We start from the raw sequence: 18570 nt of genomic DNA, 5'->3' as shown, positions 1-18570 counted from the left end.
CTATTTTCATTCACTAACGTCTATTCTAGGATCACAAAAGTGTGTAATGGGGATAATGTGTGGTGTCCACTCTAGAACCTCATGTTAACAGTGCTTTAAACAGTCTGACATACTGACCACAACAGCCTCACAGTTTGTTTACTCCCTTATTTAGTTAGTTGTCAGCAATTGTTCTAAGCACGGAAACAATGCTAACATTCACTGATACACACTGAGGGACAAAAGTCATGACATATCTCCTAGTATCATGATGGACCATGTTTTGCCTGGCGTAGTGCATTAACTTGACGTGGCATTGGCTCAAGAGGTCATTGGAAGTCCATTGCGTAAATACTGATCCATGCTCCCTTTATAGCCGTCCATAAATGGTGAACATGTGGCTGGTGTAGGATTTTGTGCACAAACTGACCTCTTGATTATGTTCCATAAGTGTTTGATGGGATTCATATTGGGTGATATGGGTGGCCAAAATTTTGCTTCAATTGTCCAGAATGTTCTTCAGCCAATTGCGAACAACTGAGACCCGGTGACATGGTGCATAATCATCCATAAAAATTTCATCATTGTTTGAGAACATTATGTCCATGAATGGCTGCAAATGGTCTCAAAGTTGCTGAACATAACCATTGTAACAAGCAACAGTTGTATAGCACATGCTGGATGCTGCAAAGTTTCACTATCACAGTGTAAATGCATACATATTGTGTAAAAGTGTGTAGTGACGTACCAGCTGACCATCACATTGGAAGCAGACAGATGGACACTAACAGATATAAGCCACCCATACTGTCGCAAGCCAACACACAGCATTATGCTAGAAATAGATGTGTATCTTCTGGAAAACTATATGAACCTGAAAAAGATTTGAAAACCAGTTCATGGGATGATAAATAACTATCCAAAAAAGTGACTGGTTGCAGTTTTATGTATTTTCAAATAAAACATTTCACATTATTTAAAGAAATTGAAAGAACTTACTCAAAGGAAAGCCTACTGTTTTCTTAGTGTCATTATAGTCATGAAATGAAATTCATGTTAAAAGGTGTAGGGACTTGGTCAATTGACATGTTTGCAAGTATATTGGTATTGCCACAATATGAATATCAGCTTATTCTTTGTGTGCTGCGTTTTAGATACTGATAAAATCTTAATGATCCACTGAAGAAAACCAAACTGTTGACTGATTATTTGAGTCAGAAATTTTGTGAAGCACATATTTCATATGAAAAGCAATGGAAAGATGAGAGCTTACTGTTTTTCTGGACTTTTATTCTTTCTCCCTGATTCACAGTAAGTAATTTCAGTCAGTAAAAACCACATGTTGAATTAAGGAAACACTGCAATAAATATGTGATGAACAGAGAGTGAGTAAATGTTCAGTGCGTAGTCGTATTCACAAAATAATTTGCGGTGTGAATGTAAAATAACTCAACCCACATCAGTAAGATTTATTGTGCAAGTGCAAGGTGATCCATGGAACTAACTAATTCCCTCTCAGTTGATAGTATTTTTTTTAATATACCTCCCCCCACCCCTCTCATTTTACATCACTGGAGGACAATCTTCTGTTTCATACTTTCTGGATATGAAGTAAAACATTGTTGAGCTTTTCCCCTTATCTCATAATATTCCAACTTGTGCAAAATTATTGCGTGGCCCATACAATTAAATGTGTAAAGAAAGTGCACAAAGAAATGAATTGTAATAAGTTATCTAGTTTGCCTTGCAGCTGGCTGTACACTGTTGTAGTATCAGATTATTTAACTTAAATGTAGACTATAGCTGAGAAAAAGTGTCTTGATTTGGTAATATACATGTTCAAACACTGTAACCTCTGGCATTTCAAGATGATGTCTAGGATCTTCTGAGCATGCTATACTCCAACCAGTCAACTGATTTGTTCAGATATTAGTCAACCTGCCTTGGCCTTCTCTCATTTTTCAATGTCTGCTTTTGGTGCTACTTCCTCACAATCTTTCTGTTACACATGCTTTTTCGTCACCATTGTTTTCACGTTGTTGCTGTACATTTCATCTCTCATTCACCTCATTCCTTCGCATAAATCATGCTTTTTAATATAATTTAAATTTCATTTCAATCCTGTTGCCATTTCTTCTCCTATCCGTCTGCAGCTGAAGCTGTCATTAAATTTGACCTGCAAATTAAGGAGTCTTCAATAGAGTGATGAACTTCCGGACATTTAAGTATTGTCTGTTGTTTTTTATCCTGAGTTTTGCAACACCTTATGCTTCTGTGTTCACCTTAGATTTAGTTACCTTAGCCTACATCACCTACCATATTTCTTTCTTTTCACTCTATTTATTTACTCATAGGCAAAAAGCATACCAGTGAAAGCTACATTTTTATATAAAATTTTTCATGTTGCATTATGTATGGTGACAGCAACAAATTTTTGCAAGGGCTTCTGTGTTTTCAAGCTTGTAGCATGTTCGTTATCGTTGATGTGTAGATAAAAAGACAGTGCATAAAGACTACAGTACTCAGGGTGAGGAGTGAGTCAACTTTGTCACTTTTTAAAATTTTTCTCACCTTCTTCAATCAGCTTTTGCTCCAATAGCAAGAAAAGTTATTTACTTTTTTTTTCTAAGTTTGTGCATCACTGTTCGTTCATTTAGCTTTTTGAAATGCTCCAAGTTGATAAAATCTAACCAGAGGGGCTTCTGAAACTTGAGATACATTGTTCCTTTTTTATTTTTTAGCAATTTGTTATAGTTTGCACATCTGCTATTAGTGTCAAATATTCCTCTATTACAACTGGTTCTATTTTTGTTCCAGATTCTAATTTTGCCGTAATAGCAAAACTACTGCTGTGATACTATTATCAATTGTGAAAATAAGCTTTTTAAGATGAGAAAATACAAATTCTGTAGCGACTGGCTTGTAAAGACAGGCAGTTTGAAAAGTAAAGTCTTTGTAAGGAGGGGAGTTAGTGGACGTGAACTGTTTTGCATTGTGTTCTTGCTCTCTTAATTTTGAGACAAAAGGTTTTCAGACTATGTTTAATCACTTACTTTCAACAAAGCATAACTGTAACTTTGAAATTAAGTGTGGACCACATCAGTTACATTAAGGACACTGGGATCAAACACAACTTTAAAGTTCGTTACATGTGCTAACAATACGGATGTAAAGTCCCGAGGATAGTTACACCATTGCTGAATTTATTAGGACAGTGAAATGAGTAATTTCTGTGGATTTGTCCAATGATATTTGTAATGTTTTTAAGATATTCCCTGATAGTGTTCCTAAACATTTTCCAGTTTTTGTCTAAGAAAATGAGATACCCTGTAACTGATGATCTGGCGCTGTATTTCCAGGAACATATATTAGAAGCAGCATGTTCATCATAATACACATTGAGTTTTGATGAAATGACCAGTGTTAAAGATAAAACAGAATTGAAAAGAACCATTGTATTTTGGTCAGAGAATAAGTGTTGCATAACAATGCATCATCTAAGAACTTTCTTTATTGGCAAAGTAGATGGTAAGACGTTACATCAGAATCTACGTGAAGCACTTTCTGAACCCAACTTGTCCCTAAATAAATGCCTTATGCTGGGATCAGGTGGACCTAATGTCAGTAAAAAAAGTGTTTAGTCTTTTAGGTAGTGATGTCCAGGAGACACAAGGCATACAACTTCTGAACATCAGAACTTGAAACATTAATACAATGAATAATGCCCATGTAAAGGCTTTGGAGCGCTTAGATGAAGAAGCATCCAAATTTCTCGTCAGTATTCGCCATTATTTTGATGGTTGATCTGTTTGCTGTGAAGAATTTGAAGGAATTCTGTCGAAGTTTAACATTTCACGTAACAAGTTTTTGAGGCATTCAACCACTAGGCGGCTCTTTAGGACCTTCAGCCAGCAGTATTTTTGAACACTGTGTAGGTATTGGTGTTACTTTCAGAAGCAGATGTCCCTAAAAAAGTCTTTTTTACTGTTCAGTCCTAATGCCACTGTGCCGTTGTGACTGTTTTAAAAAGAACCTCCAATGAAAGCAGAACTTCATTTTATAATTTCATCTGCAGAACTATTCAATAAGTTCACACAGCATTTTCAAAACTAAACATCTTTGAGTCACAACTTGCATACAGAAATAGAAAACATACTGCCAGCTGTTTTGACTTTGGTTTTGAAGATTTATGCTTCGAGAAAAATTGAGAGTATTTCTGAATTTCTTCGTAAAGAACTCTTTACGTTGGATAACATGCTTCCTCTTGAACAACTAGTTTTTAGCAGTCAAGTGACTGAAGAACTTAGTAAAATGGGAGAATGTGACAAGTTGTGGTTTCTAAATAACATGCAGAAACATTACATCGCAGCTTGCAAACATGTGATGAAAAAGACATGCTCACAAGTGCACCTCTCGTAATTTTTAGGTTTTTAGACATGAAAGAAAGAAGCAGAAGCTGTATTAACTCATTAAAGGTTGCAAAAATGATGCCGTTTGATATCTGGCAGGATTACTTATTACATGAGCAGAAGGTTCAACAGTTCAAAAAGGATGACCCAGCTTTGAATATCAAAGGTATTGACAGTTATTAGCAGCAGCACATCTAAAAAAAAGAGACTCATCATCCACAGAGTTAAAGTATCCGAATGTTTCCAAACTTTTGAAGGCGTCTCTTACATTGTCCAATGAAAATGTGGGCAAAGAGAGAAGATATTCCATTTCAAAGCATACTTTAGGAGAAGAGAAGGCAGCAATGACCGAAAGATTTTTAAACAATGTTTTGACGGTGAGTAGGGCGAGTTCAAGAACATTTTTCCACACGAGCAACTTACGCTGTGGCATCATCCCCCCCCCCCCCCTCCTCCTCCTCCTCCTCCTCCTCCTCCTCCTCCTCCTCCTCCTCCTCTTCCTCTTTACCCTTCCTTTTCTCTCATACACATCCAACTTAATTGGTTCTCACTACTAATTGTGATAGGCACTGGGGGAAAAAAAAATGTTGCACTTAGGCACCACTAGTGCCCCTCTCAGCTTGGTTGCTCAAATGGCAGCTTGTGTCACTTGGACCTTAGACTGGCTCTGGCTGTGAGGCATTCTTTGCTACAATACTGCCATTTTCTTTCTGTATCAGTTGAGTCACAGCTCATTAGGTATGGATAACAGTCACATGCAAACATGGACAACAGTCATACTGCTTATAAGGAAGAATGTGAAAGGAAAAGGAAATGTGAATTAGAAGAAAAGCAAAAAGAGGAACATAACCAAAAGCATATTGAACAGAAGATTAAAAAGATGAATAACAAGGAAAAATAAAGTGACTATGAGACAGTTGCTGTGTAAGAGGCAGGAGAAGAACTTCTCCCAAGCTCAAACTTAAGCTAAACTGTAGAAAGCACCCTAATAAGAATTTAAAGGCATCAAAACTGACCCAGGGTATGATTGAGGGTGCATAAATCCATGCAACAAATCTTGAGAAAAGAAAATCTAGTATGCTTGCTTCATTTTTTACTAAGATTCCTAAGAAACAGCAATTAAAAATATTTTGTTGATCTTTTTCCGGCATTGAAGTGTAGACTGCCATTAGTTGTAAAAATGTGATGTAGATTTTGTTTGTGACTTAAGATTACTAATATCAAATTACCAATACCCTGGGAAATATTAATCAATTTGTATGAAGGAAAAAAGGGCACTACCCCATCTATGATCATAATAGACTCATTTATTGTGGTCTTAACTGGCCTTTTTGCTAGGGGATTGTCAAAAATGAAAACAATTTGTTTGTGCATTATCTATTTGTCACCTTTTAATCACACATTTAATATATTTTATTACCTTTTTCAAGTATTTTGTCACTCTTCTCACCTTTAAGTTCCACAGTGGCTCCTCATTCTGAGTACTGGAAAATTTTCTTGCATTATAACTTGATATAACTTTAATCAAAATATTCATGGGTGTACTGCCAGTCTACAGTGTCCAACGGGCACAATATTTCGGCGATCATACATGTCACCATCATCAGATGAACTGACGGACTCAGCTCCTGTGAACCTGCCAGTACGGAGATCTGTACGCTATGGCTGCTCAGAGGGAACTGGCTTCGGTCACAGCGGCGGCAGATTTAAATACCCTCTGCCCGCGGCGTGCTCCCTCCGCTGTCCGCGCCCTGCGCCACAATGGAACAGATTGCGATGGCGTCTGAGATGACGTCGGAGTGATGTCTCTGTCCACCGTGGTCGTCACAACTGTACGGCTCGATTTACTCTTGATTAACCCAACATTAAAATCTGCCGCCACCGCGACCGAACCCAGTTCCCTCTGAGCAGCCATGGCGTACGGATCTCCATGCCGGCACGTTCACAGGAGCTCAGTCTTTCAGTTCACCTGATGATGGCGACATGTATGATCGCCGAAATATTGTGCCCGTTGGACACTGTAGGCCGGCAGTACACCCGTGGATGTTTTGATTATCAAATACGTCAGGAGAAACTCAAGAATCACAGATATAACTTTGATCCCCTGCTGTAATATTTGGTCACTTATAAAAACATCTTTTACAGGTTCTTTTGAAAACATTGAAACAAATATGGTACAAATAACAAGCACGTCTGCATGTACCCATCTATCAGATGTAAGGAGTTTGATACATAGAGAAGTAGTGAATTATGACGTGGAAATTAAAAGGTAAGCGTAGTTAGTATTTCAGGTGCAATCTATAAAATATTTTCTTTCTGCCTGGAACACTTTGGCAAAAAAAAATTTCTGTGACACTTTTAGCATACTGAGTCATGTGACATGTTCCATCTTCTGAGACTATTGGCAGCTACTGCTCATCGTTTGTTTGATCTTGCTTAGTATTTTCTTTTCACCAAGAAGCTGATAGTAGATAATCTTCTTTTGTTTAAAATTCTGTAGTATGGAATGCAGTAGTGTAGTTTAATGTCACAGTCATGTAATTTGAGAATAAATGTGCAATGAGAACTATTACTTCATTTTTCTATACATCCATATAGTTTGATTTTTATGCATATTGGGAGTGAACACGAAAAGCTGCATTTTCTACTCACATCTTCATTTGGTTTGTTGCATATTTTGTGCGAACCCACATGGTGTGTCAGTTGGCTCGCCATACTCATCAGACTTAAAGCTCACATTGTCACAAAAGCAGGAATAGGAACGAATATATTCTGGTGTGATAGCTGAAGCATTGCGCATGTCACAGGTACAGTGGATACGCGTTCTGTCTGATGGAAAGTTCCTTGTCATGGAATCGTGGCAAAATCAGGTAACTGAAAGCAGAAAGTGCACATGACCAGTTACATGTCACTTCTATGCTGGTACAAGATAATGTGCTTCTCTGTCTGCAGAGTATGTATTACAAGTAATATATTTGTTAAAAGCTAAAACTTTGTGCTCAACTGGGCCTGTCACCCAGAACCTCTGGCTTCAGTGAGCAGTGTTCTCAATTACACCACTGTCGCACGCTTCCATTTTTGCATTACCAACCCCGCAGAGACTACTGCTACACATCTGAAAAAGTATATTTAGAAAGTAAAACTAAAAAGAGAGAGTTTGGTTTAATGACAGTGTCAGGTGGGAAATTGCTTGACGGGGACTAGAACCCAGAACCCAGAACCTTGCTATTGCAGACAGTGCTGTTACCGACTGAGCTACGAGGGCTATCCACAAAGTACATTACGTTTTCGTTTATGTCTGTTAGGGGCGGGGCTAGTGCGGCCATCTTGGTGTCATGGCATTCCGCCGCTCAGTCGGCATCCTGCCGTGCTAGTGAGAGGTTCGTGCTGTACTCCGTTGAGTTACTGTGACAGTTTGAAATGTCAGCGTTAATTGACAATGCCGCTGAGTGTGAAGTGCGTGCTGTAATAAGGTTTCTGACTGCAAAAAACTGTACACCGATAGATTTCTATTGACAGCTTTGTGAAGTGTCTGGGGACAACATAATCACTGAAGGTGGAATGCATCAATGGGTCATAGAATTTAAAAATGGCCGAACTAACGTTCACGACGAAGAGCGAAGTGGAAGACCCAGCATAGTGACTGCCGAACTTGTCGAAAAAGTCGATGCCGCAGTCCATGAAAACCGTAATTTCACAATAACGGAACTCTCTATGAGTTTTCCACAAATTTCACAAAGTTTGTTGCACGAAATCATTACTGAAAAGCTTGGTTACCACAAGTTTTGTGCAAAATGGATATCAAAAAATCTTGACAGAGATTCACAAAAATCAGCGAATGGCTGCAGCGTTAACGTTTTTGGACGTTTACGAGAAAGATGGCAACTAATTACTCGATCGCATCGTTACTGGTGACGAAACATGGGTTAAGCATGTGAACTGCGAGACAAAATTGCAGTCAATGCAGTGGGGGCACACAAATTCCTCCCAAAAACCCAAGAAATGCATGCAGACAATATCGGCAAGGAAGGTGATGGTGACTGTTTTTTGGGACAGAAAAGGTGTGATTTTTGTGGATTTCCTGGAAAGAGGCACTACAATAAACTCTCAAAGGTATTGCCAAACTCTGCACAACCTCAGAAGAGCAATACAAAACAAGCGCAGGGGAAAGTTGGGCTCAAAGATCTTGCTGATTCACGACAATGCCCGGGCCCACACGGCAAATGCCATTCGTGAAGTTCTCGAATCTTTTAAGTGGGAGTTGTTTGCTCATCCGCCGTACAGTCCCGACCTGGCACCGAGCGACTTCCACTTATTCCCAGCAATGAAGAAGTGGTTGGCTATGCAGCGTTTTGATGACGACGCACAGCTTCAAGAAGAGGTAACCACATGGTTGAAGGCACAGGCGGCCGAATTTTACGACGAAGGAATTTCCAAGCTCGTCTATCGCTATGATAAGTGCCTTAATTTAAATGGCAACTATGTAAAAAAGTAGTATTTAAGTGTGGCTTTCATCTGAAAAAATAAAAAAAATTTCCAATACTTTATTTTTAATTCCAAAACATAATGTACTTTGTGGATAGCCCTCGTATATGGGTGTGACTCAGGAGTTGCCCACATGGGTAGCTTCTAAAACAGTGCTCACTCAGCTTCAAACTGAGTGATTAATTCTGAAAAACACCTAGACTATATTGTTCCATCTTGCGTGACCACTGGGCAGCCATGCAGGCATAGGCACAGGAGGGCAGAGTAGGTCAAACAGGCAGGTGGTCTCGCAGCCTGGCCATAGTGTACATGATAGCACTCCACTGCCTATGCTCTTTGAGCAGGAGTGGGTGATCAGCTCACATCGTGTGCACAGGAAGTGTGGAGCACAGCCGTCTGGTGGATAGCCTACACTGTCTGCATCTGCTCACATGTGCAATGAGAGCTAGGTGTGAGTGCCTTTGGCTATGACAAAGCCATTTTCTCCAAGATAACCTTTTGTCTGGAGTCCTAGTCTCACAATGTATAAGGAGAACTGATATGAAGTTTGGAAAGTAGAAGAGGGGTACTGGCAGAATTGAAAATGTGAGAATGGGCTGCAAATCATGTCTGAATAGCTGCATTGGTGAGAGCATTGCCTACTGTAAGAGAGCTTCCAATCTGGCACACATTTTTAAACTTCCAGGGAGTTTCAAAATGGAGCTAGTTCTGCATAGTGGAAGATTCATTCTGGGCTGTCTGAGTAACTCATATCAGTTATGTGGAGTTTATGTCCTGATTAATGCTTTTGATATATCCTTTTTCCCAGATATATTAGTTCAGCAGCATATCAGGAAAGCCTGTGCAAAGCTCGCAACATAATGGGAAAAGTGAGTGACAAATTGTGACTTTGAGTTGCTCTCCAAGGTGTGCAAGCTTGAAAGACAGTGCCTCCATCTCCGAATCATAGTGTGGTACACAACTTTGTCACAAGACGTGTTAATATCTTTCTTTGCTTTATGAACGTAGCACATTGTCAACCAGTGGAAGAACTGAGCTAATTTGATGTAAATCTGCGATAGGTGTCTTTTTTACACCTTTTGGCTCATTCTGAATGGCTACCCAAGGAGAGGGATTTGTTACTAACTGGGAATTTAAGCATTAGTGAGCAGTAAAGTGTGCTAAAGGAACAATGGCAATGAAAGGGCTGAAGACAAGCTTACACATATTGAGTTCTCAGCATGTTTGCAAGCTGTAACATCTGAGGAAACACTGAGGTAACAAAGGTCATGGGATGCCTGCTAATGAGGTGTCTGACCTCGATTTGCCTGGCGTAGTGCAGCAACTCAACATGGCATGGACTCAGCAAGTCATTGGAAGTTCTCTGCAGGAATATTGAGCCATGCTGCCTCTATAGCCATCCATAATTGAGTAAGTGTTGCCAGTGCAGGATTTTGTGCACAAGCTGACCTCTCAGTTATGTCCCACGGATGTTAGGTGGGATTTATGTTGGGTGATCTGAGTGACAACTTGTGTCCATGGTTTCATGGGGTCTGCACCACACTCAAACCTCACAATCAGCTCTTACCAACTGAAACTGAGACTGATCTGACAAGGCCACAGTTTTCAAGTCTTCTAGGGTGCAACAGATATGGTCACAAGCCAAGGAGAGGCACTGCAGGCGATGTTGTGCTACTGGCAAAAGCACTCATGTTGGTCGTCTGCTGCCATAGCCCATTAACGCCGAATTTTGCTGCACTCTCGTAATGAATGCATTAATCGTATGTCCCATCTTGATTTCTGTGGTTGTGTCACACTGTGTTGATTGTCTGTAGGCACTAACAGCTCTTCACAAACCCTCCTGCTTTCGGTCGTTGGGTGAAGGCCATCAGCCACTGCATTGTCCATGGTGAGAGGTAATGCCTAAAATTTTGTATGCTTAGCACACACTTGACGTTGTGGATCTTGGAATATTGAACTGCCTAATAATGGAATGTTCCATGTGTCTAGCTCCAACTACCATTCTGTGTTCAGAGTCTGTTAATTCCTGTTTTGCAGCCATAATCATATCGACAGAAACCTGTTCACATGAATCACCTGAGAACAAATGACAGTGCTGACAATGCACTGTCCTTTTTTACAGTGTGTACTCGATACTACTGCTATCTGTATATGTGCATATCACTATCCCATAACTTCTGCCACCTCAGTGTATATGCTCTGCTGCCAACAGTTATTAAGTGTACCATCTGCTGCAAATAGTGATGTACATTTGTACCTCATAAGCTCAAAGTGTTTGCTCAGTTTCTTTTTGTGATAAGGTATAATGATGAAGACTGCTAGGTTTGCTTGGAGAGTGACAGCACAGCTAATTGTTTTGTATACCTTACCGAGAATTGTGGTCCATGGTTTGCAACCAAGGCTAAAGACTTCCAAATTGCTATTCATTCTTTATTACAGATTTTGATATACGAGGGCAGTTCAATAAGTAATGCAACACATTTTTTTCTGAAACAGGGGTTGTTTTATTCAGCATTGAAATACACCAGGTTATTCCCCAATCTTTTAGCTACACAACACTATTTTTCAACGTAATCTCCATTCAGTGCTACGGCCTTACGCCACCTTGAAATGAGGGCCTGTATGCCTGCACGGTACCATTCCACTGGTCGATGTCGGAACCAACGTCGTACTGCATCAATAACTTCTTCATCATGCGCGTAGTGCCTCCCACGGATTGCGTCCTTCATTGGGCCAAACATATGGAAATCCGACGGTGCGAGATCGGGGCTGTAGGGTGCATGAGGAAGAACAGTCCACTGAAGTTTTGTGAGCTCCTCTCGGGTGCGAAGACTTGTGTGAGGTCTTGCGTTGTCATGAAGAAGGAGAAGTTCGTTCAGATTTTTGTGCCTACGAACACGCTGAAGTTGTTTCTTCAATTTCTGAAGAGTACCACAATACACTTCAGAGTTGATCGTATGACCATGGGGAAGGACATCGAACAGAATAACCCCTTCAGCGTCCCAGAAGACAGTAACCATGACTTTACCGGCTGAGGGTATGGCTTTAAACTTTTTCTTGGTAGGGGAGTGGGTGTGGCGCCACTCCATTGATTGCCGTTTTGTTTCAGGTTCGAAGTGATGAACCCATGTTTCATCGCCTGTAACAATCTTTGACAAGAAATTGTCACCCTCAGCCACATGACGAGCAAGCAATTCCGCACAGATGGTTCTCCTTTGCTCTTTATGGTGTTCGGTTAGACAACGATGGACCCAGCGGGAACAAACCTTTGAATATCCCAACTGGTGAACAATTGTGACAGCACTACCAACAGAGATGTCAAGTTGAGCACTGAGTTGTTTGATGGTGATCCGTCGATCATCTCGAACGAGTGTGTTCGCACGCTCCGCCATTGCAGGAGTCACAGCTGTGCACGGCCGGCCCGCACGCAGGAGATCAGACAGTCTTGCTTGACCTTGCGGCGATGATGACACACGCTTTGCCCAACGACTCACCGTGCTTTTGTCCACTGCCAGATCACCGTAGACATTCTGCAAGCGCCTATGAATATCTGAGATGCCCTGGTTTTCCACCAAAAGAAACTCGATCACTGCCCGTTGTTTGCAACGCACATCCGTTACAGACGCCATTTTAACAGCTCCGTACAGCGCTGCCACCTGTCGGAAGTCAATGAAACTATACGAGACGAAGCGGGTATGTTTGAAAATATTCCACAAGAAATTTCCGGTTTTTTCAACCAAAATTGGCCGAGAAAAAAAATGTGTTGCATTACTTATTGAACTGTCCTCGTATAACTGTGCAGGTTGCTTTACCAGTTCAAAGGTCCTCCACAGTTAGCAGAGTTCATGTGTCATATCCATGTGGTTTCTTTTCAGTCTAGTTATTCCTCTCACTATATTGATTCAGCATTATTCCTTTGCACTGTCTCAGGCAGAGTTCTCTTTCGTAGGTTAGATTCAGTACCAGAATACGCATTTCATAATTGCTGGTTGGATAAGTCAAATATTAAGCGCACGTTAGTCAATTTATGAAATACATGAGATAAGGTTATAGTGGCAATATCACTTAGTTTTAACAGTGGTACCCATGTATTAGTCTGCATAAGAAGATAGTTAAAACAAAATTTGACTGCAAATAAAATGTTCAGTTTTGTGTGAAATGCGCCTGTCCAGTTTTGGTGTGTACAGGTGTTTCTACATTTCCTTTACTACACATATTGTGGGCTAATCATAGAGAATGTTAAGGCACCATTTTAAATAAGAAGTGATATCTGAAAATATACAATTTCCCTGTTACGGCAAAAACAACACTACAACTTTCATTGAATGTAGCTTACGCCGATGTCACATGTCTGCCACCTGACTTCGCTGTTTCACATATCATTTGTTATGCAGTTCCTTCAGCCTGTAAGTTGCCAGAAACAGTGCCAGTCATTTGAGTTTGCATTATCTTAGCGCTTGCCACATTTAATTGTAATTCACATAAGAGCGCTTTGCGTTTGAGCACGGATGATGACATATTTGTAGAATATGCCTATGTGGTTGTTGTTTATAATGAATCCAAGTGTAATTGGAGGGCTACTATCGGGGAAAATTTCCAACAGTGCAGACACCATAGCACAGCATCTATGCCAGTGTTTATTAGCTGCTCTTGAATATAGGCACTTTATCACTACTGTTGTGATGGTGCAAGATAGTGTTGTACCACAAATTTAGAAGAAGGTGTACAAATCGCATCACCATGTGCCACAGTCTGCATTGGAAACTGCAACACCCTTACCATTGTAATGCAATGTACCATTGTAATATAATGTAGTGTAATTGCATTTAGTCCACAAGATTTTGTGCTACCAATTCATTTCTATGAACTTCCAGCATGCTGTATGCACTGTAAATGTTCACTGCATATTTTTGACATCTTCGGGAAGGCCATATTCACCTTTTTTATGATGATTTGAAAATGAGTCCCGGCCGAAAGCTAATCATCAAATGAATGAAAAATAAAAAATTTGCAACTTGGGCAGGTTTTTCATTCTGCTGAAATTCATTTCTGTACATACTTCTCCACTAGTGTGTGCAGAAACCACAGTTTCCTAAAAAGATTCTTTTTCAGCCCCGGTCATGTGTGGAGGAGAACCTGTTGGACATCTACGGTTATCAGAAATATAATATGTGTAATTGGGAGGCTGCATATCAGCTGTGTCTAGATGATCATGTGACTGGATCATACCTTCTTCCACCTTATCTTGCAAGCAGTACTCTTTAAGTTCCTGGATCATGTGCCATTTAACATTTGACAGGACTTACGTTGTCCATTTCCAACCTGCAACGGTTCAGTTTCCACAGCTTTATATGAACATTTAGTAAGATGACAATTGGAAAGTAACTGTTGTAAGACAAAAATGACTTCAAAAACCTATCATAAACACTTGCTCTGCTGTGATCTTCATTCTACATCACGAGTCTTTCAAATTATTCAGTACAACAAAATGAAGACAGTTTCTGAGAACTATATTTCCTAGCTTTGGTCGGTGTTAAATTGGTGGTGAAACCATGACCTGAAGCATGACAAGAATCTTTTAAGTGTGTATAACATTTTTTATTTTCATTTACCAAGAGAACCTGATTGCACAGATATTGCATGATTGCCTCTCTGTTTCTATTTTTGTCTATTCAGTTGATAACTCCTGCTAACAGATTCTGGGTAGAAATTACTCATAAGTGAACAGGAAAGGTAATGGAATGACTCGTTCTTCAAATTCCAGATGTGCATCAGCTGTGATTCCCACTTCATCATTCACCACAATAACGCAGAAGGAGGAACAGGTAACGCAACTAGCTAGGGGATATAATGTGAGTTTAATGTATTTTAAATTAAGAGGAGGTGAATTCAGCTGATGCTTATAATTTGTTTAAAATGTATGTTCTGTACAGTGTATTTATTTTTGGAAAATGTTGTGGTTGCCAGGAGAGCCAACACCGTGTTATTAGAGGAGACCGAAAGGCACGCATTTTAGCTCATGCAGGCTGGCGTGAGGTCTGGAACAGGACAAGGAAATTCGAATTTAGAAAAACGGACGTAGCTGGTGGAATACTTAACTTTAATCCATTAATGATGAACGTCAGTCTTGACGGTACATGATTCACAATATCAATAGTAACTGATAATGGCACCTTGCTAGGTCGTAGCAAATGACGTAGCTGAAGGCTATGCTAAACTGTCGTCTCGGCAAATGAGAATGTAAGTAGGCAGTGAACCATCGCTAGCAAAGTCGGCTGTACAACTGGGGCGAGTGCTAGCAAGTCTCTCTAGACCTGCTCGGTCTGCAATCAGTGATAGTGGCGACACGCGGGTCCGACATATACTAACGGACCGCGGTCGATTTAAAGGCTACCACCTAGCAAGTGTGGTGTCTGGCGGTGACACCACATTCCTCCCCCGCAAATCGGCATACGGTTGTGGCATAAGGCTTCCGCCCGCCGTGGGGAGGACCCCATGTTGACGTATGTGATGAGGTGGGGAGCCTAACAACAGGCGAGGCTGTGCCACCCGCACCCTGCCATTCGGACCGCGGGGAGCTAGGAAACGTCTGAAAAACCTGCTCCAGGGTGCACGCCAACATGTGGTGTGTGCGCCTGCAGAGAGACAGGAGGGGCCGAAGGGTCAACCTCCATCAGGCCGGGGCACCCAACGGGCGAAGACGACATATGGTCCGGAGCGGGCAAGAGTTCCATGTCGGAGGGTAACTGGTCACAGGAAGCGATCAGCGGTGCGTGACCTAGGGAGGCGCCCCGCGGTTGCAGTGACGCGTCCACTGCGGGCGTCGCCGGCGGGAGAACAGGCGGCAGCGCATCGCCATGGGGCAAAATGGAAGGCAGTGTTGGTAACACCTGGGGCTGAGGCGAGCCAGTAGATGGGTCCCCAGGGCGCTGACCGGATGGCACTGTCGCTGAAAGCAGTCGGCGAGCGCCAGATCCCGTGTGACGACAGAGGCACAGCTGGTTGAGATGCCGGCGCCCCTCACCAGAGGCCCCCAAAACCAGATACATAGCGCGTCCGAGGCAGCGAAGAATGTGCCCTTCAAGCCAACGCCGTGAACCGCGGTAGTGGCGGTAGTAGACAACGTCGCCTGGGGCAAAAGCAGGTGTCTGCCGTTGCACAGGAACCTGATGCGGCGGATGTAGCAAAGACATCAAGATTCTATGAGGGCGACCGTGGAGCAACTCAGCTGGCGAGCGACCGTCTCAGGGCTGAGAGCGATACGAGGACAAAAAGAGCAATAACGCGTCCTCCTGAGAATGCGACTTTTTTAACTTCAACATCTGTGGCTTGAAAGTCCTGACCAATCGTTCAGCGGCACCGTTTGACTGTGTCGAAAACGGCACAGACATCAGATGTTGAATACCATTGGCCTTGCAGAATGACTGAAATTCTGCGGACATGAATTGTGGGCCATTGTCGGAAACAATAGTCTGTGGTAGTCCTTCAATGCAAAATATAGCAGATAATGCTTGGATGGTGGCAGATGTCATCATGGAAGACATCCGGACAACAAAAGGAAAATTACTGAATGAATCTACCACAACCAACTAGCGAGCATTCCAGAATGGACCAGCAAAATCGATGTGTAAGCGTTGCCAAGGGGAAGTGGCTTTTGGCCATGCAAAGAATTTCCATGGTGGTGCTGATTGTTGTTCGGCACACACCATGCAAGAAGAGCACATATTCGAAATCGCGGCATCGATTCCCAACCAAGTACAGTGCTGACGAGCAAGTTGTTTCGTTCTCACTATACCCCAATGTCCTTGCTGGAGAAGCTGTAAGACAGAGGACTGTAACGAACGTGGTACCACGACCCTGGACTGATCATCATCAGAACGCAACAGCAAAACACCACGTCGTACAAAAAGTCTCTCCTGGTGAGCAAAAAATCGGCAAAGCAACGGATCCCCGATCCGTGACTTTGACAAGGGCCATTGCGTAGCAACAAAACGCAGAACGGTAGCAAGGACAGGGTCGGCAACTGTGGCTGTAGCTACACGACGAAAATCAATCGGAAACGATTCGACCACGTCATCGGTTTCCAAATCAATGAACATGCAAGCAAGTTCGGAGGAATCGAATGCTCTATCCTCAGCAACAGGCAAACGGGACAACGCATTGGCGTTTCCGTGCTTAGCGGTGGACCGATACAAGATATTGTAGCGGTACTGCGAGAGGAAAATAGACCAGCGAATGAATTTCTGCGATGTACGTGGAGGTACAGGCTTGTTCGGATGAAAAAGCGATGTCAAAGGTTTGTGGTCTGTGATGATGGTAAAGTGATGACCATACAAGAAATCATGAAACTTTGTAACACCAAATATGAGAGCCAATGCTTCTTTCTCGATCTGTGAATAATTTCTTTGCGCAGACGAGAGCAATTTGGACTCAAAGGCAATAGGGCGATCATGCGATCCATCTTTGTGCGCAAGCACAGCACCGATCCTGAAATCTGATGCATCCACCATCAACAAAAGGGACTTCTGGGGATCGAATGGCGTAAGGCAAGTATTGGAAAGCAACGCCGATTTCAACTGGCGAAAGGCGCGTTCGCATTCCGTCGTCCAGACGAACGGAACACCTTTACGACGTGAGCGATGAAGCGGAACTGAAATGAAAGAGGCATGTGGCACATATCTGTTATAATAATTCATTCTTCCCAGCACACTCTGTAGCTGCTTCAAAGTCTGCGGCGAAGGCAAGTCTTGTATGGCACAGAGGTGCGTGGGACTGGGATGTATGCCTTGGGCATTGAGTACATGGCCCAGGTATGGCAAGTCATGAGCAAAAAAGACACATTTGTCCTTCCGTAATCGAAGACCATTTTGTCGCAAGACCTAAAATAATGTTCTGAGATTGGCCAAATGTTCTTCTTCCGTCTTTCCGGAGATCACAATATCGTCCAGATAATTTGCTGCAGTAGGGACTGACGCACAAACAGTTTGTAGATATTGCTGAAACAATGCAGGGGCGGATCCACACCCGAATGGCGGTCGTTTGAATTGATACAACCCAAGATGCGTGTTAACCACCAAAACACGCTGGGATTCTTCGTCCACCGGTATTTGCAAGTACGTATCTGCGAGGTCCAACTTCGAAAAATATTTACCCGGGCACAGTTTGTCAAAAAGATCTTCCAGGCGGGGTAAAGGAAAAGTTGCAATCACTAGTTGTGGATTCACTGTTGCCTTGAAGTCCACACAAAGTCTCAATTTTCCCGAAGGTTTTGGCAAAATTACTAAGGGCTATGCCCAGAGAGAAGCCTGCACACGTACAATTACACCTTGTGATGCCAAATCGTGTAATGTTTTTGCAGCCTCATCATGCAATGCGTGGGGAACATTGCGCGCTCTGAAAATTTTCGGTTACGCGTTTACTTTCAGTTCCAAATGTGCTTTATAGTTCTTAGCGCAACCAAGACCCGGTGCAAAAATGTCTGCAAATTCTTCACATAGACGAGAAACACTGTCGGAAGGCACAGTCTTGTTCACTGATAGGACCTGATTTACTATAGACAAGTTAAACAACTGAAATAAATCGAAATCAAACAAGTTCACTGCAGAAGAAGAACGAAGGATGTAAAATGGCACAAGTTTTGTTTGTCCTTTGTATGTTGCAAGAAGGCTGCACTGTCCTAACACGGGGATATCTTGAC

At 42.0% G+C, this 18570-nt stretch overlaps 1 protein-coding gene across 7 annotated transcripts in view; it reads left to right on the top strand.

Moving 5' to 3' along the window:
• The window catches only part of LOC126470459 (crossover junction endonuclease MUS81), a 213810-nt gene that overhangs the window by 85459 nt on the left and 109781 nt on the right, over window positions 1-18570 (top strand). For 6 of the 7 annotated variants that reach the window (XR_007586209.1, XR_007586210.1, XM_050098316.1 and 3 more), the window contains exons 5-6: window positions 6534-6657; window positions 14638-14725. Coding sequence is in view for 5 of the 7 variants with exons in the window: in XM_050098316.1 (XP_049954273.1) it covers window positions 6534-6657; window positions 14638-14725 (212 nt within the window). In the remaining 2 variants the exon portion in view is untranslated. The remainder of the gene's footprint in view (window positions 1-6533; window positions 6658-14637; window positions 14726-18570) is intronic. The other variant, XM_050098314.1, reaches the window with a different exon arrangement.

Source organism: Schistocerca serialis, chromosome 3 (assembly GCF_023864345.2).
Source record: "Schistocerca serialis cubense isolate TAMUIC-IGC-003099 chromosome 3, iqSchSeri2.2, whole genome shotgun sequence".
Classification (NCBI taxonomy): Eukaryota; Metazoa; Arthropoda; class Insecta; order Orthoptera; family Acrididae; genus Schistocerca; species Schistocerca serialis.
The sequence above is the reverse complement of the archived record's forward strand: the minus strand, read 5'-3'. Positions and strand labels throughout refer to the sequence as shown.